General features: G+C 45.3%; 1 protein-coding gene and 2 long non-coding RNA genes across 6 annotated transcripts in view; 1 reads left to right on the forward strand and 2 right to left on the reverse strand.

Annotated features, from left to right (window-relative positions):
- Window positions 1-808: 808 nt before the first annotated feature.
- On the reverse strand, window positions 809-3935 carry LOC126533286 (uncharacterized). Its single transcript, XM_072289553.1, has 3 exons — window positions 2511-3935; window positions 982-2231; window positions 809-920 (listed from the first exon to the last, which is right to left on the reverse strand). The coding sequence occupies exons 1-3, from the start codon at window positions 3933-3935 to the stop codon at window positions 809-811; spliced, it is 2787 nt and encodes a 928-aa protein (XP_072145654.1).
- Window positions 3936-8406: 4471 nt separating this feature from the next.
- LOC140219533 (uncharacterized) lies at window positions 8407-12960 on the forward strand. Its single transcript, XR_011895880.1, has 2 exons — window positions 8407-8633; window positions 10209-12960. It is a non-coding gene; the product is annotated as an uncharacterized lncRNA (long non-coding RNA).
- Window positions 12961-13221: 261 nt separating this feature from the next.
- LOC129384096 (uncharacterized) overlaps window positions 13222-20378 on the reverse strand; it is a 32924-nt gene continuing 25767 nt past the window's right edge. For all 4 annotated transcript variants that reach the window (XR_011895879.1, XR_011895876.1, XR_011895877.1 and 1 more), the window contains one exon: window positions 13222-13771. This is a non-coding gene — a long non-coding RNA (uncharacterized lncRNA). The remainder of the gene's footprint in view (window positions 13772-20378) is intronic.

A 20378-nucleotide genomic window follows, 5' to 3' on the forward strand; every position in this document is an offset into this window, starting at 1 on the left:
ACGATGAAGTTGGCGATACATCACTTCTTCCCCTCTTACAGGTCCAAGCGTTCAGGAGGCCGTCGCTGTCGGGTCGATCTTCGTAACGGTGGCGGGCTATCCGTCTGGGCCACTTCCGGACTATGTCGCGACGTGATTGGAGTGCTATCTGCAGGGTTTACGGCTACCCTCTGTGTCGAGAAAGAGTCTGAGACAGTTCGACGTCTCACCTGGTCTAAGTGTCGCCGCTGAATTCCTTTCCCGGAATCAACAGTGACCATTTTGGACCCCAGTTGATCTCGCACTACTCCTGGTATCCACCTGCGACGACTTGTTCGGAAATCGCGCATCCAGACTGGGTCACCTGCCTGAACTGGAGACCCTCCAACTCGTGGTTGGATTTCTGGTGACCTTTCATCGGGAGCGATACAGTCCAGCTTTGTTCTTATTTGGTACCCCAATAAGAGTTCCGCCGGCGACTTTCCATCCTTGACGGGCGTTAGGCGATATCGACATAAAACCCGCGCTATGCGTATTTTGAGGTCTATTCCGGGGTTCCTTTTTAGTCCTTCCTTGAGCGTACGGACAGCTCGTTCGGCTAACCCATTCGACTGTGGATGATAAGGGGCTGTTGTGAGTTGTTGCACATTGTTCCGTGCCAGAAAGTCACGAAAAACTTTGCCCACAAATTGTGGTCCGTTATCAGAAACAAAGGTTTTTGGAAGGCCGAACCGTGCAAATATTGATCTTAGCGCGTTGGCCGTGGTTTGCGAAGTGGCAGTTTTCATTGGAATGGCTTCCATCCATTTCGTTTCCGAGTCGACGACGACTAAGACCATTTGTCCGTCCAACGGGCCTGCGAAATCTGCGTGCAGCCGGCTCCACCTTTCCCTGGTGGCTGGCCAGGCCAAAGGTATCTGTGCTGGTGGCATCGCTGAAGCCTGCGCACATGTGGAACATGAGTTCACCAGTCGCTCTATGTCGGAATCCAGTCCCGGATACCAAAACAACGTTCTCGCTGTGGTTTTCATGGCTGTCATGCCGGGGTGTGTCTCGTGCAAAAGACGCAACACACGCCTTGCCGCCGCCAGGGGTAGAACAATGCGATGTCCCCAGTACACCAAATTATGGCTGACTGTAAGCTCTGTTCTTCTGTTGAAGTACGGCCGGAGATGCTCATCGCCCTGCGGAAGATATGACGGCCATCCCTGGGAAATCCATTTTTTAACCTGCAGAAGGCTGGTGTCTCGATTAGTCAGATGTTCAACCTCGCGGGCGCAAAGCGCTGTTTCCTCCAGAGAGTGGGCATACAAAACGTACTCGTCGGCAGCAGAGTCCCGCGGCTCCTCCATTACTGGCAAGGGCAACCGACTGAGGGCATCCGCATTGGAATGGTCACTGCCCTTCCGGTACTGCAATGTGTAGTTGTAGTTGCCAAGAAACAAGGCCCAACGCTGTATTCTTGCGGCCGCCATCGGTGGTATGGCTTTACCTGGATTGAATAAACCAGTAAGAGGCTTGTGGTCTGTTACTAAGACGAACTGATGTCCGTACAGGTAGTCTTTAAACCGGGCGACGCCGAATACCAGTGCCAAAGCTTCTTTTTCTAACTGCGAGTAATTGCGCTCGCTCCTGGTAAGTGTCCTGGACCGGAATCCGATGGGGTAGTCAACACCATTCACGCGGTGCGACAAAACGGCCCCAATGCCTACTGATGATGCATCGCACTCCAGCCGCAGTGGCTTATTATCCGGGTCGAAGTGAGCCAGAAACTTGGAAGCCACAATTGCCTGCTTAACTTGCTGAAATGCTTTCTCCTGTTCCTGGCTCCATTGCCACTTGACTCCTTTGGATAAGAGAGCATGTAGCGGAGCTAGCATGGTGGCCAGATTGGGCAGGAACTTGCCATAGTAATTTATGAGACCGAGAAAAGCTTTCAGCTCACTCACCGAGGTGGGCTTTGGGGCTTCAACAACGGCTTTGATATTGTCGTCCTTCGGTCGCAGACCCTTCGCGTCGATACGATGACCGAGAAATGTGACTTCGTCTTGCCGAAACTTGCACTTTCCCTTGTTCAGTCGGAGACCATACTCCCGCAGCCGCTGCAGCACGGTTTTGAGCCTAGATGAATCATGTTCTTTCTCGGCGATGATAATGTCATCCAGGTACACCTGCACTCCAGGAATATCCCCAGCAGTCCGTCCATTCGCCTTTGGAATATGGCTGGAGCAGAACTTACGCCAAACGGTAATCTGTTAAAACAAAAGAGACCCTTAATTCTGGGTGTTGAGGACTGTTATCTTCTTTGCTTCCTCATCCAATGGCAACTGGTTGTAGGCTTGACGCAAATCCAAGGTCGTGAATACTTCGCCACCGTTTAACCTAGCAAAAATGTCGTCCACTCGAGGCAACGGGTATTGTTCTACCACAGTGGCCGCATTCACAGTCATAAGGAAGTCTCCACACAGTCGGAGGGACCCATCGCCCTTCAAAACGGGTACCACAGGGGTTGCCCATTCAGCGGTTTTTACCGGCGTCAAAACGCCTTCCGCGACCAGCTGATCCAACGATTCAGACATCTTATCTCTGAGAGCGTAGGGTACAGTACGGGCCTTAAAGAACCGTGGACACGCGTTTTCTTTCAATTGAAATGTGACCGGTGGTCCTTTGCACAGGCCGAGTCCCGGAGCAAACACGTCGGCATATTCGTCAAGCAGCTGTTGCAGACCTGTGCTGACAGCCTGTATTCCAACCGGTTGCAGATTCGCTACCACATTCGACAACATTGCCACTCCAACTTCATTAAATGCCTTGATGGTGTCTCTGCCGCACAAAGATGGTCCGGAGCTGTCGACCACTATGACAGTACCAGGAATATCTTTCCCGTCGCACGTAGCGGTCATGCTAAGCTGGCCGACAACTGGAAGTTCTCCCAAGAGACAAGAGAGCTTGAGCTGTGAACTCTCCAACGGAGGCCAGAGCTGCTTGTACTTGCGGAACACCGTTACGGGAATGACGCTTACAGGTGACCCCGTGTCCACCAACATAGTGAGCGGAACGTTATTCCAACTGATGTCCTTGTAAATAGGCCTAACCTTGCGGATACTGGCTGCGTGATGGAGAACCGCTGTAATCGTGTGCAAGGCGTCGTTGTCGTCCGAGCTTGTGTCCTCTCCGACTGCCATGGCGTACGAACCCTGGCGCCGTTGTCTTGCTGGATAAGATCCCTGCCGACGGTCACTATTTGTGCTAGACAGGCACATCCGACGTAGATGTCCTCGTTTTCCACACCGGTGGCACACCGCGCGAAAGTGTTTGCACTCGTCCTCAGCATGCGATTCTCCACACCTTCCACACACGTCGCGTTGTTCCGGCTTGGGACGTCGCTTCGAGGAATGGCTCTTTTGTCGGGCAAAATGTACTTCTGAGTGCGCCGAGTTCATGCTCCTGGCATTTTCAACAGCTCTCTGTGCCGAGACAGCAAAGTCTTCAGCCTCTTCTAAGGTGAGCTTCCGTCGCGTCAGTAAATGGCGCCGAACGTCTTCATCCAGCACTCCGCAAACGATTCGATCCCTCAACATGCGCTCCCATGACGTGCCGAAGTTACACTTCTCAGCTAGGCGTCGAATGTCCGCAATGAAGTCCTGAGCAGCTTCCCCGTCTTGTTGCGAACGCATGAAGAAAGCATAACTTGCAGCGATCTCGTTGACCTCTGGAGCATAGTGATCTTCCAGATACCCGACGACTTCCTCATAGCTCAGTTCATTCACCTTTTTTGGTTGACACCGGCCCTGCACCACACGCACAGCACTGTCCGTGAGCGAAGCGATGAGCAGCGCTCGCTTCTTCGTTGGGTCCACGATGCTATGAGCCTCAAAGTACGCCTCCAGGCGAACGCGATACGTAGGCCACGTACCTTCTGCATCGGCAAATTCCGGTGGCCGTCCAGCACTCATGCTGACGCGGGTCTTCTCACCTAGCGACGCTAGGCCTCGTCGCCACTGATATGTCGCACTAGGCTTAAAAACACTGACATCAGTCAGACATAACGCCGCAAGCACCACAGCTTCATTGCAGCCTGCGTCCGTGTGTTCCGCTGCTCACGTGTCCTGATGACCATGGCAGTGCCGATGAAGGCACGATGAAGATGACGATGAAGTTGGCGATACATCAACACGAGGATGAAAAGCCCGGAAAGAGCACATGCACTGTTGTGGCGCGTTCACACTGAGGCATTCGGCGTCTGGAGCGGCGCCCAATTCGGCGGAACCCAGTTCGGCGGCGGCGAGATCCGCCGGAACAGCCCCTTCCGCGCCGATCGCTCCCGGACCGATTTTTGCGGCAGCTGCCGCCGGATTGCCTCGCCGCGAACCAATCGGAGCGCGTCTCAGCAATTCGAAAGATGGCGGCCAAGCCCAACGCTCTCGTCATATCGCAGACTTCGAACGCGTCGCGACATCGGAAATGCCCATCGAATTGGTGCGTAACCGCCCCGTCCTTTTCGACAAGTACCACGCGAAGCACAAGGTATAAGCGACCTGACAAGGTGGCGTGACCAAGCTACGCGCGCCCTTGCAAAGCAGGACGAACCCACCAACGCCGGTGGCGTCGTCTCTTCGGCGAATGCTTCTGCGCGTCACGCATCGCCAGAAAGGTGCTTGCCAACAGGCCTAGCAGTACTGCCTCTTCTTGCTCAGGGTTCATCATTGCCTTTTCAAGCAATGGTGGAGACGCGCAAAATTAACACACGAACTCGACGCGAACGGAGACAACTGCGCAATTTCGAGCTGCGCGAACATCCGGGATATCCCGCGCTTGGTTGGAGGTTAGCACTTTATGGGGCAGATGGCGCTGTATCTCGTTCCGGCGGCGCGGTGCGCAAGCAATGTGAACGACGCGATTTTCGGCGGCCGGAGAATTCCATTCTCTGTAGACGCCGGATTCCTCAGTGTGAACGGACCAGAATCCTGGTCTGTTGTACGGGATTCCTTTCATTTTGTATCAGCCAGAAAAGTGGTCGCCAGGTTTCACTGAAGAAAAAAAAGATACTGCTCCGTGACGAATGCAGTCGCTAACGTTTACATATTCGCTCCGTAGAAGGGCGCCGAAGGGCAAGAATACAGTCAATGCTCTCAATTTGCCCGATCTGAAGCAGCCCGGAGTTGTTGTGATCGTTATGCAGGGACCTCAATGCACGCGCGCACACACATAAACACAAACACAAAGTACATTTGCAAACCCAGCGCTTGCCGTGCACATAAAGGATGTGCGAACGCGGCAGGAAAAACCACAGCAAGCAGTCGGCGAGCTCCAAACGTACATGCATGACCTCCGCGACAACCATAACTGCTGATCCCGGAGGCCCCGTGTTGCACCATTACTTATCCTCTTGCCAGCAATGACTCCAGGCTCCAGTGACAGATGGCGCTCCAGTAGACCGGCGTGCCTTCCTGGACATAAGTGGTGCATACGACAATGTTAACAGGGAACTCCTGTGGAACATATTAAAAGCTGAAGGTATCGGTCATGAGGTAATTGATTTTCTACAGGAAATATATCGAGAAAATAATGTTGAAATAACATGGGAAGGAATTCAGAGTACGACAACTGTCGAGGTTCACAAAGGATTAAGACAAGGTTGTCCTCCATCACCGCTGCTGTTCATGCTTTATATGATAAGCGTGGAAAGAAGGTTACAACGAAGCATAAGGCAGGTTGCGAACGTAGTTCCCGCGCCTACTAGGACGCCCCTCGCGGCGGTGAGCGCGCAACTGGCAGGATACGACCGGCCCGCTTGCGATCGGAAAGCCTGTCTGTGCACTCTTTCGCGCGTAGCTGTTGCCTTTTCTGAGCAATGTTGAAGTGCAACCCGAGCTGTTGCGTAGTGGGCTGCAACAGCCCGTACACCAACTCACGAGGAACAAAGTTTTACAGGTTTCCGGGGCGACCGTATGAAGTAGAACGCCGTCAATGCTGGCTCGCGCTTGTCCGACGGCAGACTGTTTTATGTTCTGGCGTTATGCCACAAATGCGTTAACGCTGAATTCGTTGCTTTTACAGCAACGATGGCAGCAACGGGACACCTGTAGTGCGTACCAGCATATTCAGCAAACAAAGTAATTTGTTTCCACACTCTACCGAAGTAAAGCTGTGGAACTCTTTCCCAATTCTCTCCCATTCAAACAGCGCCAGGGCTTGATGAGAGCTACGATCGAGGAGGGGTTGCAGCTGGCTCAGCTGGCATACACTCTTCTGCGCCCAGCATATCAACTAGAGGGCAGTTGAGATCACCAAAATATTTGACGACGTGGTTTACTGGAGCCTCCTTTGCAGGCACTGAAAAATCGCAACAACATAAAAAGTGTCGGACTTCCAGTAACTTGGGCGAAAATATTTTCCCAGCGTAGCCTAACAAAACTGGTAAGTTCCTCACTTTTTTTGTGTTTGGGGAGAGCAACGCTAGAATACCTCGGCTAGGTCTTACGAGACGTTGGTACGCCCCACGTTTTTGGTTGAGATGTTTTGGAGTCGCATTTGCCGTCCTGTATGCACAGGGCAACTACCGCGGCGTGCTTGCTCTTCCCTGCTGTCGCCGATCTGCAAGAATCAATGTCACCTATAATTTCATGTGTCCACAACGTATATAACGACGTAACTTAGGCTGAGCTTCACGCATCTCGCTGATGCGGGGATTAAAATTTCGTTTGCGGAATACACCTAGCAGTCACTTCCGATCCGTGCGAGTTCAGCACTTCCCTCACGTCGTACACGTGCCCCGCTTCAAATTGACGACTTCCTTTCTCCAAATTCTTTCCACGAAAAAAGCTGGAAAGATCTTGTGATTCCCGAAACCCGGCTAAAATTAATATCGGCACACTGTTTCGCGCGATCACTACCGTTTGACAGGGCGCCAAACACGCAGCGCAAGCTGCTGACGCTGTGAGTAATCCTACCACATTTGAGCAGCTATTCGTCAGATGGCGCTAGCGGTCCGAAAGACAGGGCGCCGCCTAGAACTTGCAACGTGTCCATAATCTGCCGTACAGATTAGGCGAAAAGGTTGTTGAGCAACGACTACGGTTTAATGTATGCGGACGATATTGTACTGTTAGCAGATAGCCAGGAAGTTTTGCAAACTCTGGTTAATTACTGTGGAGACGAAGGAGGCAGTTTAGGTTTCAGTTTTAGTGCAGCTATGTCCGGTGGGATGTTTTTCAACGAGACAACTGATCAGGAGCTTACAATACAAGGCCATGAAATACCCCGAGTGGCCGAATACAAATATCTCGAGGTATGGATAAACAAAGGGCAGATGTACGCGGAAAAGCACGAACAGTCTCTCATAGCAAAAGGGCGAAGAGATGCCGGGATAATGAAGCATAGGGCATTGTGGGGGTACAACATGTATGAGGTACTGAGAGGTATTTGGAAGGGAGTAATGGTGCCGGGGCTTACTTTCGGGAATGCGGTCCTGTGTTTAAGGGCGGAGGTTCAGTCGAGACTAGAAGTAAATCAGAGCGCTGTGGGAAGGTTAGCACTAGGTGCCCACGGGAAAACCACAAACGAAGTAGTACAGGGAGATATGGGCTGGGCATCGTTCGAAGCACGGGAAGCTCGGAGTAAAATCCTATACGAAAAACGTCTGAGGAAATTGGACGATAACAGGTGGGCAGCTAAGGTATTTAAATACCTATACAGAAAGAGCGTTGACTCACAATGGCGGAAAAGAACTAGGAAGCTAACCAGTAAGTATGCCAGACACGAGGACGAAGAAAGACAGAGCATTAAACGACAGGTTAAAAACGCGGAAGGTAAAAATTGGATAAATTCAATGGAAAAGAAGCATAGTGCGGAACTATATCGATACTGGAAACAGCAGATCAGGAAGGAAGCGTTTTATGATAACTCAAGAGGCAGTGCCCTACTCTTTGAAGCAAGATCAGGATGTCTTAGAACGCGGAGCTATAAAAAGAAATTTAACGAAGAAGAAGACACATGTACTGTGTGTGGTAAATATGTAGAAACAATGGAACACCTCATACTAAAATGTGATGGTATCAAGCCTGATGTCGATGCGGCCACAGTCACCCTTCCTGAGGCACTAGGGTTCAGAGATGATAATAGTCATGTAAATAAATATGCGGTGGAAATTAGCAAAAGGCGATTGGAGGATTGGTGGCTCAAAAGCAGAGAGGTGACATAAGGTTAAAAGGGTAGGAAGACATATTTAAAGAAAATAGAGAAATTCAATAACACACAACACAGATAAAAATAAAAATCTGAGCATGGTGGCAACTGCCATCACCCCGTTTCAAAGGGGACGCTCCTACCTTCCATCCATCCATCCGTGCTCCAGCACTCCCAGCCGTCATCGCAAAAAGAGCCACGTTTTCGCCCCCGCACGATACCCTATCCAGTACGCGTGTTTCTATTTACGCCCAAGCCCAGCGCTCGACCGCTGCGCCACTATGCGGTGCTCGCACGAACCACGTTTTAGGTACTTTTTCACCGAAGCGGCACGGCACGCGCCCTAGATCCTACTAGGTACGTCCCTAGGCACTAGGCAGATGCGGTACGCCTGGGGCGTGCACGCCCAGCAGTCTGCTCAGCCCAAGCCCGCTTTGCCTGCATTCGCAAAGTTTGGGCGCGTGTAGGTAAGCTTTTAGTTGTTGTTTTGCTCCATGTCACGCGATAGTTTGTTTAATGTGCGTAATGTGTGGCGCCTGTGCCTTGCTACCGTTTCGCCTGGAAGAGAGGCAGTGATGTGAAGAAGGACGCTTCATTGCAGCGATGATATGGCTGGTGCGAGAAACGCTCCATCCCACACGATTATCCCAGCTTTTGTAGATCGAAGCGCCTCGCGCACTATATACACCTTCTTATCACGTCCCTTTATCCCCTTATCCATACTGAAAAATTTCGTCGTGTGTTACTCCTAGCGCACGCACGCAACTTTTATCTCGGAGTAGCCTAGGCGGCGTGTATCAATTGAAAAACCCATACGCCTTTAGCGACGCGATCACTTGTATCAAGTACAAGTGCTCCACATGTAGAACGTATTGTTTCGTAATAAACTGGTAGACACTCGTGCCGCCCCTTCTCAAGGTTCCAACATAATTTTTCTTTTTTTGGAACAGTATCAAACGTGGCTTCATACCAATGAAAGCTATCCCCGATGAACTTTTAGCGACTATACTTTGCTGCGATTTAAAACGCGACAATGTATTTTGCATTATTCGTCATTCAGTTATTTTGTCACTATGTTGCACTCCTGTATTCCCGTTTCACTTGGTGAATTCGCGTGTGCAGAATCATATACGCGAGAAACCATGTGAGCCGCGCAATTTTCCGAAACTCGGTGCGAATCCGCATTTGATAATTGCAAATGCTCAAGCAGCAGCCAAAAATTAAGTTATAAGTATGCTCAGTGTATGAGGGGCAGTGCTGCAGTTGAACAAGAACATTGTACTCGTTTTCCACTGCCAATTAAACAGTGAACCGCATTTGTATGAAGAGGCTGTACCATTACTTTTTTTTTGTGTTTGAATGGAGGCCGTATAGCTACATTTCTGGTAGTGCAAATTACAAAAAAAAAAAAAAAAAAAACGCTGAACCTTTCGAAAAGCACACAACATTGCAAAGGCTCAAATTTTCAACTGAATAGCCTCATAGGCCTCTTATAATTACCCACACTGATGTGCTCGGTGGCATTTCCAGCCACATAGATGGGAAAGGGTGCAGTGCCTGAGCGGAGTTTCAAGGTGTTCCTTGCTTAAATTAAACAGTGAACCGCATTTGTATGAAGAAGCTGTACCATTACTTTTATTTGATGTTTGAATGGAGGGCGTATAGCTACGTTTCTGGTAGTGCAAATTACAAAAAAAAGAAAACGCTGAACCTTTCAAAAAGCACACAACATTGCAAAGGCTCAAATTTTCAACTGAATAGCCTCATAGGCCTCTTACCCACACTGATGTGCTCGGTGGCATTTCCAGCCACATAGATGCGAAAGGGTGCAGTACCTGAGCGGAGTTTCAAGATGTTGCTTGCTTAAATGAATTTTTTTTATAAGTCCTCATGGGCCTCCTGAAGCTCCGATCCTACAATCAGTGTACACTGACAATTTGTAGAAAAAAAAGTTTGTTGTGTTAATCATTGTAGCAGCTCCACTGGACTTTACTATTGTCTACTGCAAGGTTGTCCCACTTCAACGCTTTCTTTTTTTGCAGGTCGTGAAAACGCTGTCATGAAAATGCATTCAAAGAACAGGATACAGAGCGTTGATGTGACCAAGCACAGAGTTGTTCTGAAGGCGATTTTATTATTGGCAGCCAACTTCCATTGCTTATCATGTGGTGAAGTGCATATTTCCCACTCAAAGTGCTGTACAGGTGCCATGGGGGATCAAGTGAAGTGACCCCCTGTTTTGAGTTTCTTCCCTGGCAATAATTTACTTGTAGCACACAAAGAAAGACACGCTATCTTTTGTACAAAAAGGTGCCTGCAATAGTGTGGCTCTGGTCTGCTGCTCCACCCATTCCTTTTACTTATTGGCAAAGTGCAACTCATTGCTTTAGTTGCTATAGCTACTGGGAGAGTTCATATTGAAGACAATGAGAAGGGTTGGAGAGTCAGTGGCAGGAGAGGCCCTCATAGCATTTCATATCAAGAAATTCGGAAATGTATGTCAGCAACACATCACTTTCATTGTACAACACGGGAATTGCTCTCCAGCATGCTGTAGTATAAGGAACAATACCCATGTGCACCTCCAGTTTTATATATAAAAAAAAAAATTCTGATGTTTAAAGCAAAACTACCGTATGATTAAGAGGCACGCCATAGTGGATGGCTTCCAATTACTCTTGACGATTTAGTTTTTTTTTTTAACATTCATTGCAATGCAGGCAGCAGATGGATGTTTTTGCATTTTGACTCCATCAAAATGCAGCCACTGTGGCTGCAATTTAATCCCGCTGTCTCATGCTTAGCAACAGTTCTGCCTTAGCCAATCATGATGGGTGTTATAAAGAAAAAAAGAAAACTTGTACTGTGAAAGAAAATTCAGTTGGTAGAGGCACTTTGTTTCGATAAACCTTATTTTGTGTACAGTTAGGCACGCATGTACATGCACCCTTCTCACTGTCTATTTTTTACATCTCTTCATACAGTGGTAAAGAAGAAGGCAAATAACAGTAAGGTTATTCACACATCATTCAACACACAGGCTTCTCAGCCACAAGCACCACCTGGACAATGTGTTTGTGCACCATACATTACACAGAACATTTCGATTAACTGCAGTCTCAAGTGCCCAATGTTAAAGGTCTAACACGGCTTCAAGTGTGTATTCGGCACTGTTTTGTCAGGCACCCAATATATTTTCTTCTTTGAAGAGAATATTTAGTAACATCTGGGCGCTTGCTATGCGCACCTTTCTGGTAGATTTAGGATCGCACTCAACAAAACTCCTGCGAAATCCATCCAAATTAGTATAACGAAAGGTGCATAGTACTAAATGTACTGTCAGGAACAAATAGAGACTACTTAACTATACTACATGTTAAAACAATTTTATGTGGATAATAAATACATATTTTCTCAGATTAGGGGATTCAAGTAATATTAGTCTCAGTAAATTACAGGTGTACATCTTCAAATTCTTAATGAACATGCCAACAAAATTTAATGCAAATTTGTCTTTACTTTGGCATCATGTGATTGCCAAACTGCACCTACCTAGTGCAGGAAGAATATTTGACAGAAGCTTCATAAGTGGCACCAGTTTAAAGATATTCCAGATGCAGTGACATCCTGCTCTCTATTCTACCCGCCTATCTATGTTTGGTCAGTGTGCGAAAATTTTGCGTGCAATGTTTAATTCTAGTGCACATTTCTTGAAGCTGCTGCCAGTTGACATACCTACTAACAAATACTTTCCCGACTGGCTAGCTTTGACTTTCATTACTACATGGCCTAAAAGTAATAGGTAAAAATATAATGAGCAAGCTGTTTGCATGTTCATAAGCAATTTCAATATATGCATCTGATGTCCACCACAGCAAATAATGGATTACTGGAAGAAATGCACAAATATATACAACTCTTTTTTTACATTTACTTGACTGAAACACATGGTCTGTGTAAAAGTTACTGCAGTGTTGCAGTATATGTATACTACCTGATGTCCTGAGAGAGCCAGATGGTCTGGCATCCATTCCCAATTTACAACACAGACATATCTGTGCACTCCAGTGCAGTTTGCACTCCTTGAGAAGCTTTTGTTTCCACCGGATAGAAAACCGCTAAGAGTAAGAGGTTTCTGGCTTGGTAACAAGTGAAATAAGACCTAGGTGCCTCCATAATGCCAAACAGCTCAAGTGCTGACTAGTAAAAGAAGCCTGTGGATTGAAATATATAAATCTCTTGCAGTCACAAAAAGTGCATGTTTTCTTGTAAAGTAATTTATTTAATGTACCTTAGACTCTTCAAGGAAGCATTGTGTAAGGGGGGGTTACATGACCAATAACACGTAATACTACATAACTTCCGTCAGAAGCTTGAGGTGAATTTTTTGCAGTAGTGCTGTATTATGGATTAGTCCGATTAGTCCATAATTTGTTCATTTTGTGATGTGTTGCACTTTCTTCTTCACTTGCAGTCAAATGCTCTTTTAGTGCTTTTTTCACAAACCTGCTATGGTCTCAGTAGAGACTGGCAGTATTGTAAATAAATAAAATAAATAAATAAATATTTTGTTGTGTTGCATATTTTTGTTCACTTGCATTGGAACCCTGTTTTGTATTTTGCAATTTGCTTTGTTGCATTACATTTCGATGTTACTAGTTTGCTTGTACTTTCACTGTAATAACTAAACCCCCCTTACTTAATGCCCTTTGGGCCTGTAAGGTATTTTAAATAAATACATAATCATTCTCGGAAATAAAAATCTTGAAGCAATCTCATGCCAATAATTAAAAAGTGAGCAGTTCCGATCATTTCAAGTTAATCAAGTGCAACACATAGTGCAACGAAAGTTAAGGCACCGAAACTGCAATTTCTATCATGAAGAAATTTTTAAATTATTAAATAAAAAATGTCAATGTGTGGTATATGTGTATACAGTAGGTCCAGTACGAGCTACATTTTACAGTGCAGTTAAATATGTGCTTGCTGTAAATGATACTTGATCTCTGAAACACCCCACCCAGCACTTGTATCAAACAGTAATGAGGACAGCCATTCTTTTATGAAAAAGATGCATTTTTATTGCACAACCAGAAATTACATTCAACAATGTATATATGCATCTCAGTATGTCTATTCTTAAACAGTAATTACTCTACTTCTTGGGTGACATGGTAAAAACTGCAATACACAATGCAACCAAAAGAAAAAGGCTTAGTCTTCCACACCAAAAATAAAATTGCTCAACACCAGTGAGAAGCAACTACTAATAGTATTATAGTTGAAAGGCTCACACTAGCATATTGCTCAGAGAAGAGAAAAAATAGACTAATGTAAGTGCATGTTGAAGATTTCACCTTTTAAATTTTTTCAATTTGTCAGACTTGGCTGCAAAATTGGTTCAGCTTCACAGTAATACCAACTGTAATTACTCATTGAACCAAGGTGATCAGTGATTTGCAAGTCTGTAACCTTATATCTTAACAATTTATAATGCATGTACTGCTGCCTTGCTTGTGCTCTCAACTATGTGCACAGGCAGCATTTTCAGCCAGCTACGTACCCAGCCACTCGCCGAACAAGCTGACTGGACAGGTGGTCTAGCCTGCAAGATAAAAATGTGACACGTTGCACAGGTCAGCCAAGAAACCAACTAGCCCACCTTGCACCTGAAAATTGCTTTGCTTAGGCACTGAAACGAAATGGCTTAATTTTCCCATTTTTCCCCTCGAAGAATTATTTACACAGTCTAAGGGTACTTTTGTCCTCGTCACGGTCATTAGAACAGCTTTCATTGTCTTGACATTTGTCACTGCTCACAACCTCCCCTTTGCTAAGTGATACACTCCGAGAAAAGTGGCCCTCGTAATTACTAGTTTTATGGTACATGAGTATCCACAAAAAGCTTGAGGGGCCCGGAAACACTTTCTATGAAAACTGAAATATGCATTGCAGCGAGCGCATTGCCCTTCCCAAAGGCTTGCCAGAAATAATTTTTCAGATTGGTCGAATATTTTCGGAGATACGAAAAGGATTCTGCATAGTTGTCACCTCTTTGGTTAACAGTGACAATATTCAACCGAGCCATACAGAATTCATCCGATACATGCTCACTGTCAATGTGGCCATCTTTTCTACAAAGCTTCACAGAGGCCGCATACAGTAGTGTATCGGAAATGATTATTCTTCTGAATCAGAACAATAGAAATATAAGCTTTCACCGTCACAAAACCCACTGTGATTGTACCAAAGCACAGGTTGCCACCTTACTTGTTCATTTTGCACCCACGATGTCATCAAGTTACGGACATGATAGTGTCGAACAACCATGCCTGGCAGCGCCAATGAGAAAAGCAATGTTGAACAGCGAAACATTGCTCTTCGGAGCTCTACAGGCTGGAAGAACTGAAGCATTTTGACTCCGTGAAGTTCAAAATATAGAAAATAAATAAGATGCTGGAATCTTCTTCGCTCCCAGATTGGCTACATGAGCACTAATTTAACAAGAGATAGTTAGAAACACTTGTACTTGTTCAAGACGTCTTTACATATAGGGTGCGTTCAGATAAGGACCGACTTTGGGAGGTCCTTATGTCTCTTCTCCGGTTCTGAATTGCCCTTGAGAGTTTTTTTGTTGTTTCACAATATCTGTCAGTGTTTATTGCTGTCTCAGCAGGCAGAAAGTTGACCAACAGTACCCTTTTCCAGTCCCAAAACACAGTTGCCATGACTTTATTGGCAGACTGTGTTAGAATTTTTGTGGCTGGGGCAAAGAGGGATGCCGTAACTCGTGGGACTGTTTTGTCTCAGGTGTAAAGTGGAATGCCATGGTACCCATCTTGCACACACCTTCTGATATTGCAACGTTTCCATTAAAATCCTGTGGATGGTGCTTTGGGAAGCCTCCGGAACCAAAATGCAGAGAGTACCCAGAGTGACCCTGCGATCTTCACGCATGACCTCAATCTTCGCGACTGTCTCTTTGGAAACTGACGCCCTACCGCTCCTTTCTTTGTCGTGAATTTCAGTACAGCCGGCTGTAAACTCTCTACACCACTTGCAAACGTTCTTGACATCCATGCACAAGTGGTCATACACTTCCATCAATTACCTATGAATTTCAACCTGCTTAACGCCTTTTGCATTAAAAAATTTAATAACTGCGCGAACTTCACACTTGGCAGTAGCGTTCAACGGGAGCTTCATTTTCAATGGCTGCCAAACCAAGACTGAGCATCCGAGCAAAGCGCACACAGGCTTATTTGAGAGTGGAGGAAGCGCCACTCACAACAGTGTGGCCAACACTGTATTAACAGTTTCTCTATGTCCGCCAAAAATAGGAGAACTTTCATTTGGAATTTTCCTCGTATGTAGAATAACAAAATCGAAATTACATTCATATTGTATTCCAAGCTCGCTGTTTTTCTGTTAGTAAGGAAAAGCGACTAATATCGCACCTTTCTTGCCTCTTCTAAGCCACGAAATGACATGAGCTTGAGTTTTCAGTAGGGGGTGTGCAAATATAAAAATGTTTGAATATGATTACTTACAATCGAATATCAAATGATATGCACATGGATTTATTAGCAAGTTGGTTTAACATGTTGGAACACTGCAATTACATTGTCATTGGTACAAAAATAAACTAGTAAGGTATACTAAAAGATTGTTATCTCTTGAAAATTGAATAATTTCCACTGGTTGTCTGTTCTCACCAACCTGTGCCCTGTTATACTGCATGAATTTCCTGGAAACTCAGGGGCATTTGACCCTGTACCTGCCGAAACTCATCGAATTTGCTGACAAGCAATAAGCTCAGGATTGCAACCTGCAATAGAGTGCACCCTCGCTGTTTACAAATCCGTGTCCATTGCCAGAGAGAGGTTAGCTTCCCTGCACAGCTTAGAAGTCCAGCAGCTAAGCATGTTTTACAAATGAAATTGTGCCAGCTGCATAAAATCGCGAAATTCAGCACAAAATCACGCACTTGCTTATATTGGTTAAAACCAAACGTTATGAAGCGTGTTTACTCCTGCACCGAAAGAAATATATTCAATTTATTTCAAATATTCCTATCCAATAGAATATTCAAAAATTATCGAGTACCTATTGTCGAGTCGAGTATGACTAAAAATATTCCATATTTTTGAATATTTGCACACCCTTAGTTTTCAGGGCTCCTGTATCAATATTTCACCTACCCTATGTTAAGGTAGCAAGCACACAAGAGAGCGCAAAGCAAGCTGGTGAAGGCTGGTCTGGGAAACTACTACTGGCACTACTCTCTAAAATGCTTCGTTTATATGACCGGTGCACCAGCCAGTGGGAAATCGCAACGACACCGCAGTTGTAGAGGAGTAATGTGTGTGTGATCAGTTAATGACAGTTACAAATGAGGCCCAGAATATTTTTTTTGTTAACATATATGTATTAGGCAGAAAAACCTATCCACACATTGTAACCGAGACTACTTTCCCCACATACGTCTTCGTTTCACACAGAAAAAATCTTGAATAAGATGAAGTGCAAAAATGTCACATCCATGTTTCAGAATGTTCTAACTTAAAAAGCGAGTGGTATAGAGAATACAGTTTTGTACACATTGAAAAGTCATCTATACAACCTCTCTCACAGAATTAAGGTAAGTTGAGTTTAATCGTGGCACGGCATGAACAAAAATGCTAACTTTCCACTTTCACATACAAGAAAAAATTGGTGGCTTATTTGGCATGTTGAAATGATGGCTTAAACTTCAAAGAATTCATGCAGGAACTCCACAGGTGTTGTCCAAGTATGCATAATCATTGTGCCACTTGCTCATCTCCATGCAACCCAGTACCACTATCAATCTTATCAAACTTGATCCGGCCGGTCAGTATAAATGCTTATCAACCCTTATAAGTCATTATCAATCTTATCGCAATTGATTGGGTCCTTATTAACACTTATCTGTCCTTATGGGGACACAATCCAACTGCTATCAACTACTATCAACCTTACTAGTATTGCTCTGATCATTATAAACCCTTTTTAGCACTTCATCCACCCACACTGAACCAGTAGCAACCGTGACAAGACCAATACTACCCCTCATCACTCCTTATATCAATTCATTGACTCCTTGTGTATCTGTGCTGCGAGATGCGAAGCACACGAGCCCTTGGAGATCAGTGGCATTTCGGTCGGTGAAGGGAACCCTCAATGCAAGGCGCATCCCGTGACCACTGAAATGCATTGGGGATGTGGCGTGTTTGGCATTACATTTTCCCAAAGTCTGAGTTTTCATGATATGCACAACGCTCCAAGGTGGCTCTACGTGTGGTCCTAGAGATGGCTTTTATTCCACCATCATCAAATCTTTCAACAAAGCCTTCACAGAAACTGTTCTTGACATTTGTTTTGTACTGCCGGTACAACATTCATATGGTTCAGCTATATTCAGCAAGCGTGGGTATTTAGCCCAGTGCATAAGAAACTCAGTTTTGGAGTGTGGGGTGTTAGGTTCAAAATTCAATATTGCTAACGTTTTTCTTTTCGAATTTATTTTGTTTTACACATTCATTTCTTTATAGCGATTCATCTTACATGACGGATGGATGGGTTTCCTGGTTAGGTACGCCTAGAACTGCTTACGTATGGAAAATCTTTTGCTCTATTCGTAATGTGCTACATTACTTACAAAAGAGTGTATTTACCATTTTCTTTATCGCTAGGAACTGGATGGTAAATGTAAAAAAAAAATCATAAGTCAGAATATCACCTATTTTTGTCTTCAGAAAATAAAAATAATATCCGATTTCTGTAAAATTACTTGACGTTCATCTCTTGTGATCAGTTTCCAGCAAAATTATGTTGCTATGTTTTGTTATTGATAAAAATATGCAACATATATACTAAGGTACTCACTTCACTGTTCAACGATGGGGGTAGTTATCAAGGTCAACAGCATACTTATTCCAATTTTGTTTCCAAGAAAACAAATTTCACAGTAGCTGGAGTTGGTGGCAATCATGCACAGGCAGCCAGAATCATTATTGTGATAAAGGGCCGTTTCGAAGCTATGACGAGGCTAATAGAGATTGACTAATTTATCATTAAAAAAAATAAATTATGGGTTTTTACGTGTCAAAACCACTTTCTGATTATGAGGCACGCCGTAGTGGAGGACTCCGGAAATTTTGACCACCTGGGGTTCTTTAACGTGCACCTAAATGGGCGTTTTCGCATTTCGCCCCCATCGAAATGCGGCCACCATGGCCGGGATTAGATCCCGCGACCTCATGCTCAGCAGCCCAACACCATAGCCACTGAGCAACCACGGCGGGTTTATCATTCAAAGCTTGGGTTGAGAGGTCTGTGTCTGATGAAGTTATACGAAAGTGGAAGAACCGCAGCTTTAGGTTTACAACTTCGGAACGTAATTATTTGCGTTATTTGTGCCCAGTAAGTAACCATTCAGAGAAGTAAGTACTAATGCAAACCGAACATTCTTTTTTCAATCTGTGCATGTACACTGCACAACATATAAGGAATTTCCTTGGTCAGGTCGCACAACGTAATGTTCTTTCACGTACTGAATTCACCTTAATTCAATAGAATTATAGTGAAATGTTTAATGTGTAGAAAACTACTCTCTATACCATGCGCTCTTCCAGTTGCAAAATTTTGCGGCCTGATAATGCGATTTTCGCACTTTTTTACAGTTGAGATTTCTTCTGTGACAAAGTAGCCTCTGTCCTATTCTGTGGGATGGTTTTCGTGCCTAAAATAAATATTTGGAACTGCTTCTACAATCTGTCCTTATCTAAACACACCCAGCTGACTCCTCCACTGCAGTTGCGTCACTTCCCACTACGCATATACACTGGTCATGTAAATGGGATGAATTTCAGATATCAAGCTTAATTAGAGAGCAGTGGCAGTAGTACTTTACCCAGACTAGCCTTATGCTTGTGTCATACAGGCACCCACAAACTTCTTTACGATAAGAGAGTTCGACCTCAAGGAACTTGTGATTGTGTCACGGCCTATAAAAGAAGCCGCGAGAGGTGCATTCAGTACAAGAATGTAACTAACTGTTAATTATGCTTGTAGCTATTACAATGAACGCTCCTTCGACAAAAATATTATTCAATATATTTGATGCATGAAAGATACACCTCGTTAAAAAACAAAATGCGCTCGCTAAACAGCAGTGCTGACAGCCACACTAGCCACCCTGTGCTTATCGACATTTTCCTTTGCGGTCTAGTGGGTAGGCTCTGCGTTCTGCAACCCAAACTGCTGCAAACTGTACTAAAACGCAACATTTCATGTAATGGTCACCTTGTGAGCTTTCTTATTTTGTCTACCCCTGCATGACTAGCACGACAAAGGCTGCATTTACATTTACCCAACGCAAGTGGGCAGTAAAAAATTGGGCTGACTGAGCCCCACGTGACCGCGCTTACATGAACTCGCTTCTGACAAGTCCAGACAACGATGGCACACGGTGTCGAGCTGAGGCACCAACGCGTCCTAACTGAGCTTCTGGTTCGTTTCTGTCTGCAACAGCTCTATTCCGTGGGTCTTATTGCTACGATGAGGTTGGGCTGCACAGTGCTTGTTTTGGCCTCATCCTGATGCTATTCCCGCTGCTGGCACCTAAATCGCGACATCACAGTGTTCCCGCACAAGTCTTGGCACTGGCGGGCCCGACCCTTCTACGTGTGCATACACGCTGCAAACAAGTTGGGCAGCCCAACTCAACGCTTGTTCAGTCCAACCGGCTAATGTTTACGTGAACTTGACAGGTACTGTATTTACTCAAATCTAGGCAGAGTCCCTAAAGTCCAAAGCCAACAAAAAAAAAATATATATTACCTCGAATGTAGGCCGAACAAGAAAAGTGAGGACAGCGTTCACAAAATGCAAACAGCATTTATTGAATCTGAACGTGCAGAGCTCATTCAACGTCATCATCGCTGCTAGACTCGTCGCTATGTTCCTTGTCACTGTCACCTTCAAACAGTGCACTATCTTCGGTACCGTCAAGCACATTAGATATGCTGCACTTTCTAAAATGCAGCACACGATCAAAGTACCTGGGATGTCGTCCCATGCTGCAGCTACCCAGCCCGCAAGCTGCGATTGTGATGCAAGTTTGATGCGACCCGTTGCCGTTAGCATGTGGTCTTCATCAGTCAACCAGTCCGTGTAATATTTCCGCAGAC

Source organism: Dermacentor andersoni, chromosome 7 (assembly GCF_023375885.2).
Source record: "Dermacentor andersoni chromosome 7, qqDerAnde1_hic_scaffold, whole genome shotgun sequence".
NCBI lineage: Eukaryota > Metazoa > Arthropoda > Arachnida > Ixodida > Ixodidae > Dermacentor > Dermacentor andersoni.

Excerpts from the sequence above, each read along its gene's own strand:
- LOC126533286 (XM_072289553.1), bottom strand. The coding sequence starts at position 3,935 with ATGAGTGCTGGACGGCCACCGGAATTTGCCGATGCAGAAGGTACGTGG. Across the intron at positions 2,232-2,510 it reads CGGAAGGCGTTTTGACGCCG|ATTACCGTTTGGCGTAAGTT; the intron begins GTAAAAACCGCT and ends TTGTTTTAACAG. Across the intron at positions 921-981 it reads ACAGCGAGAACGTTGTTTTG|GCTTCAGCGATGCCACCAGC; the intron begins GTATCCGGGACT and ends ACATGTGCGCAG.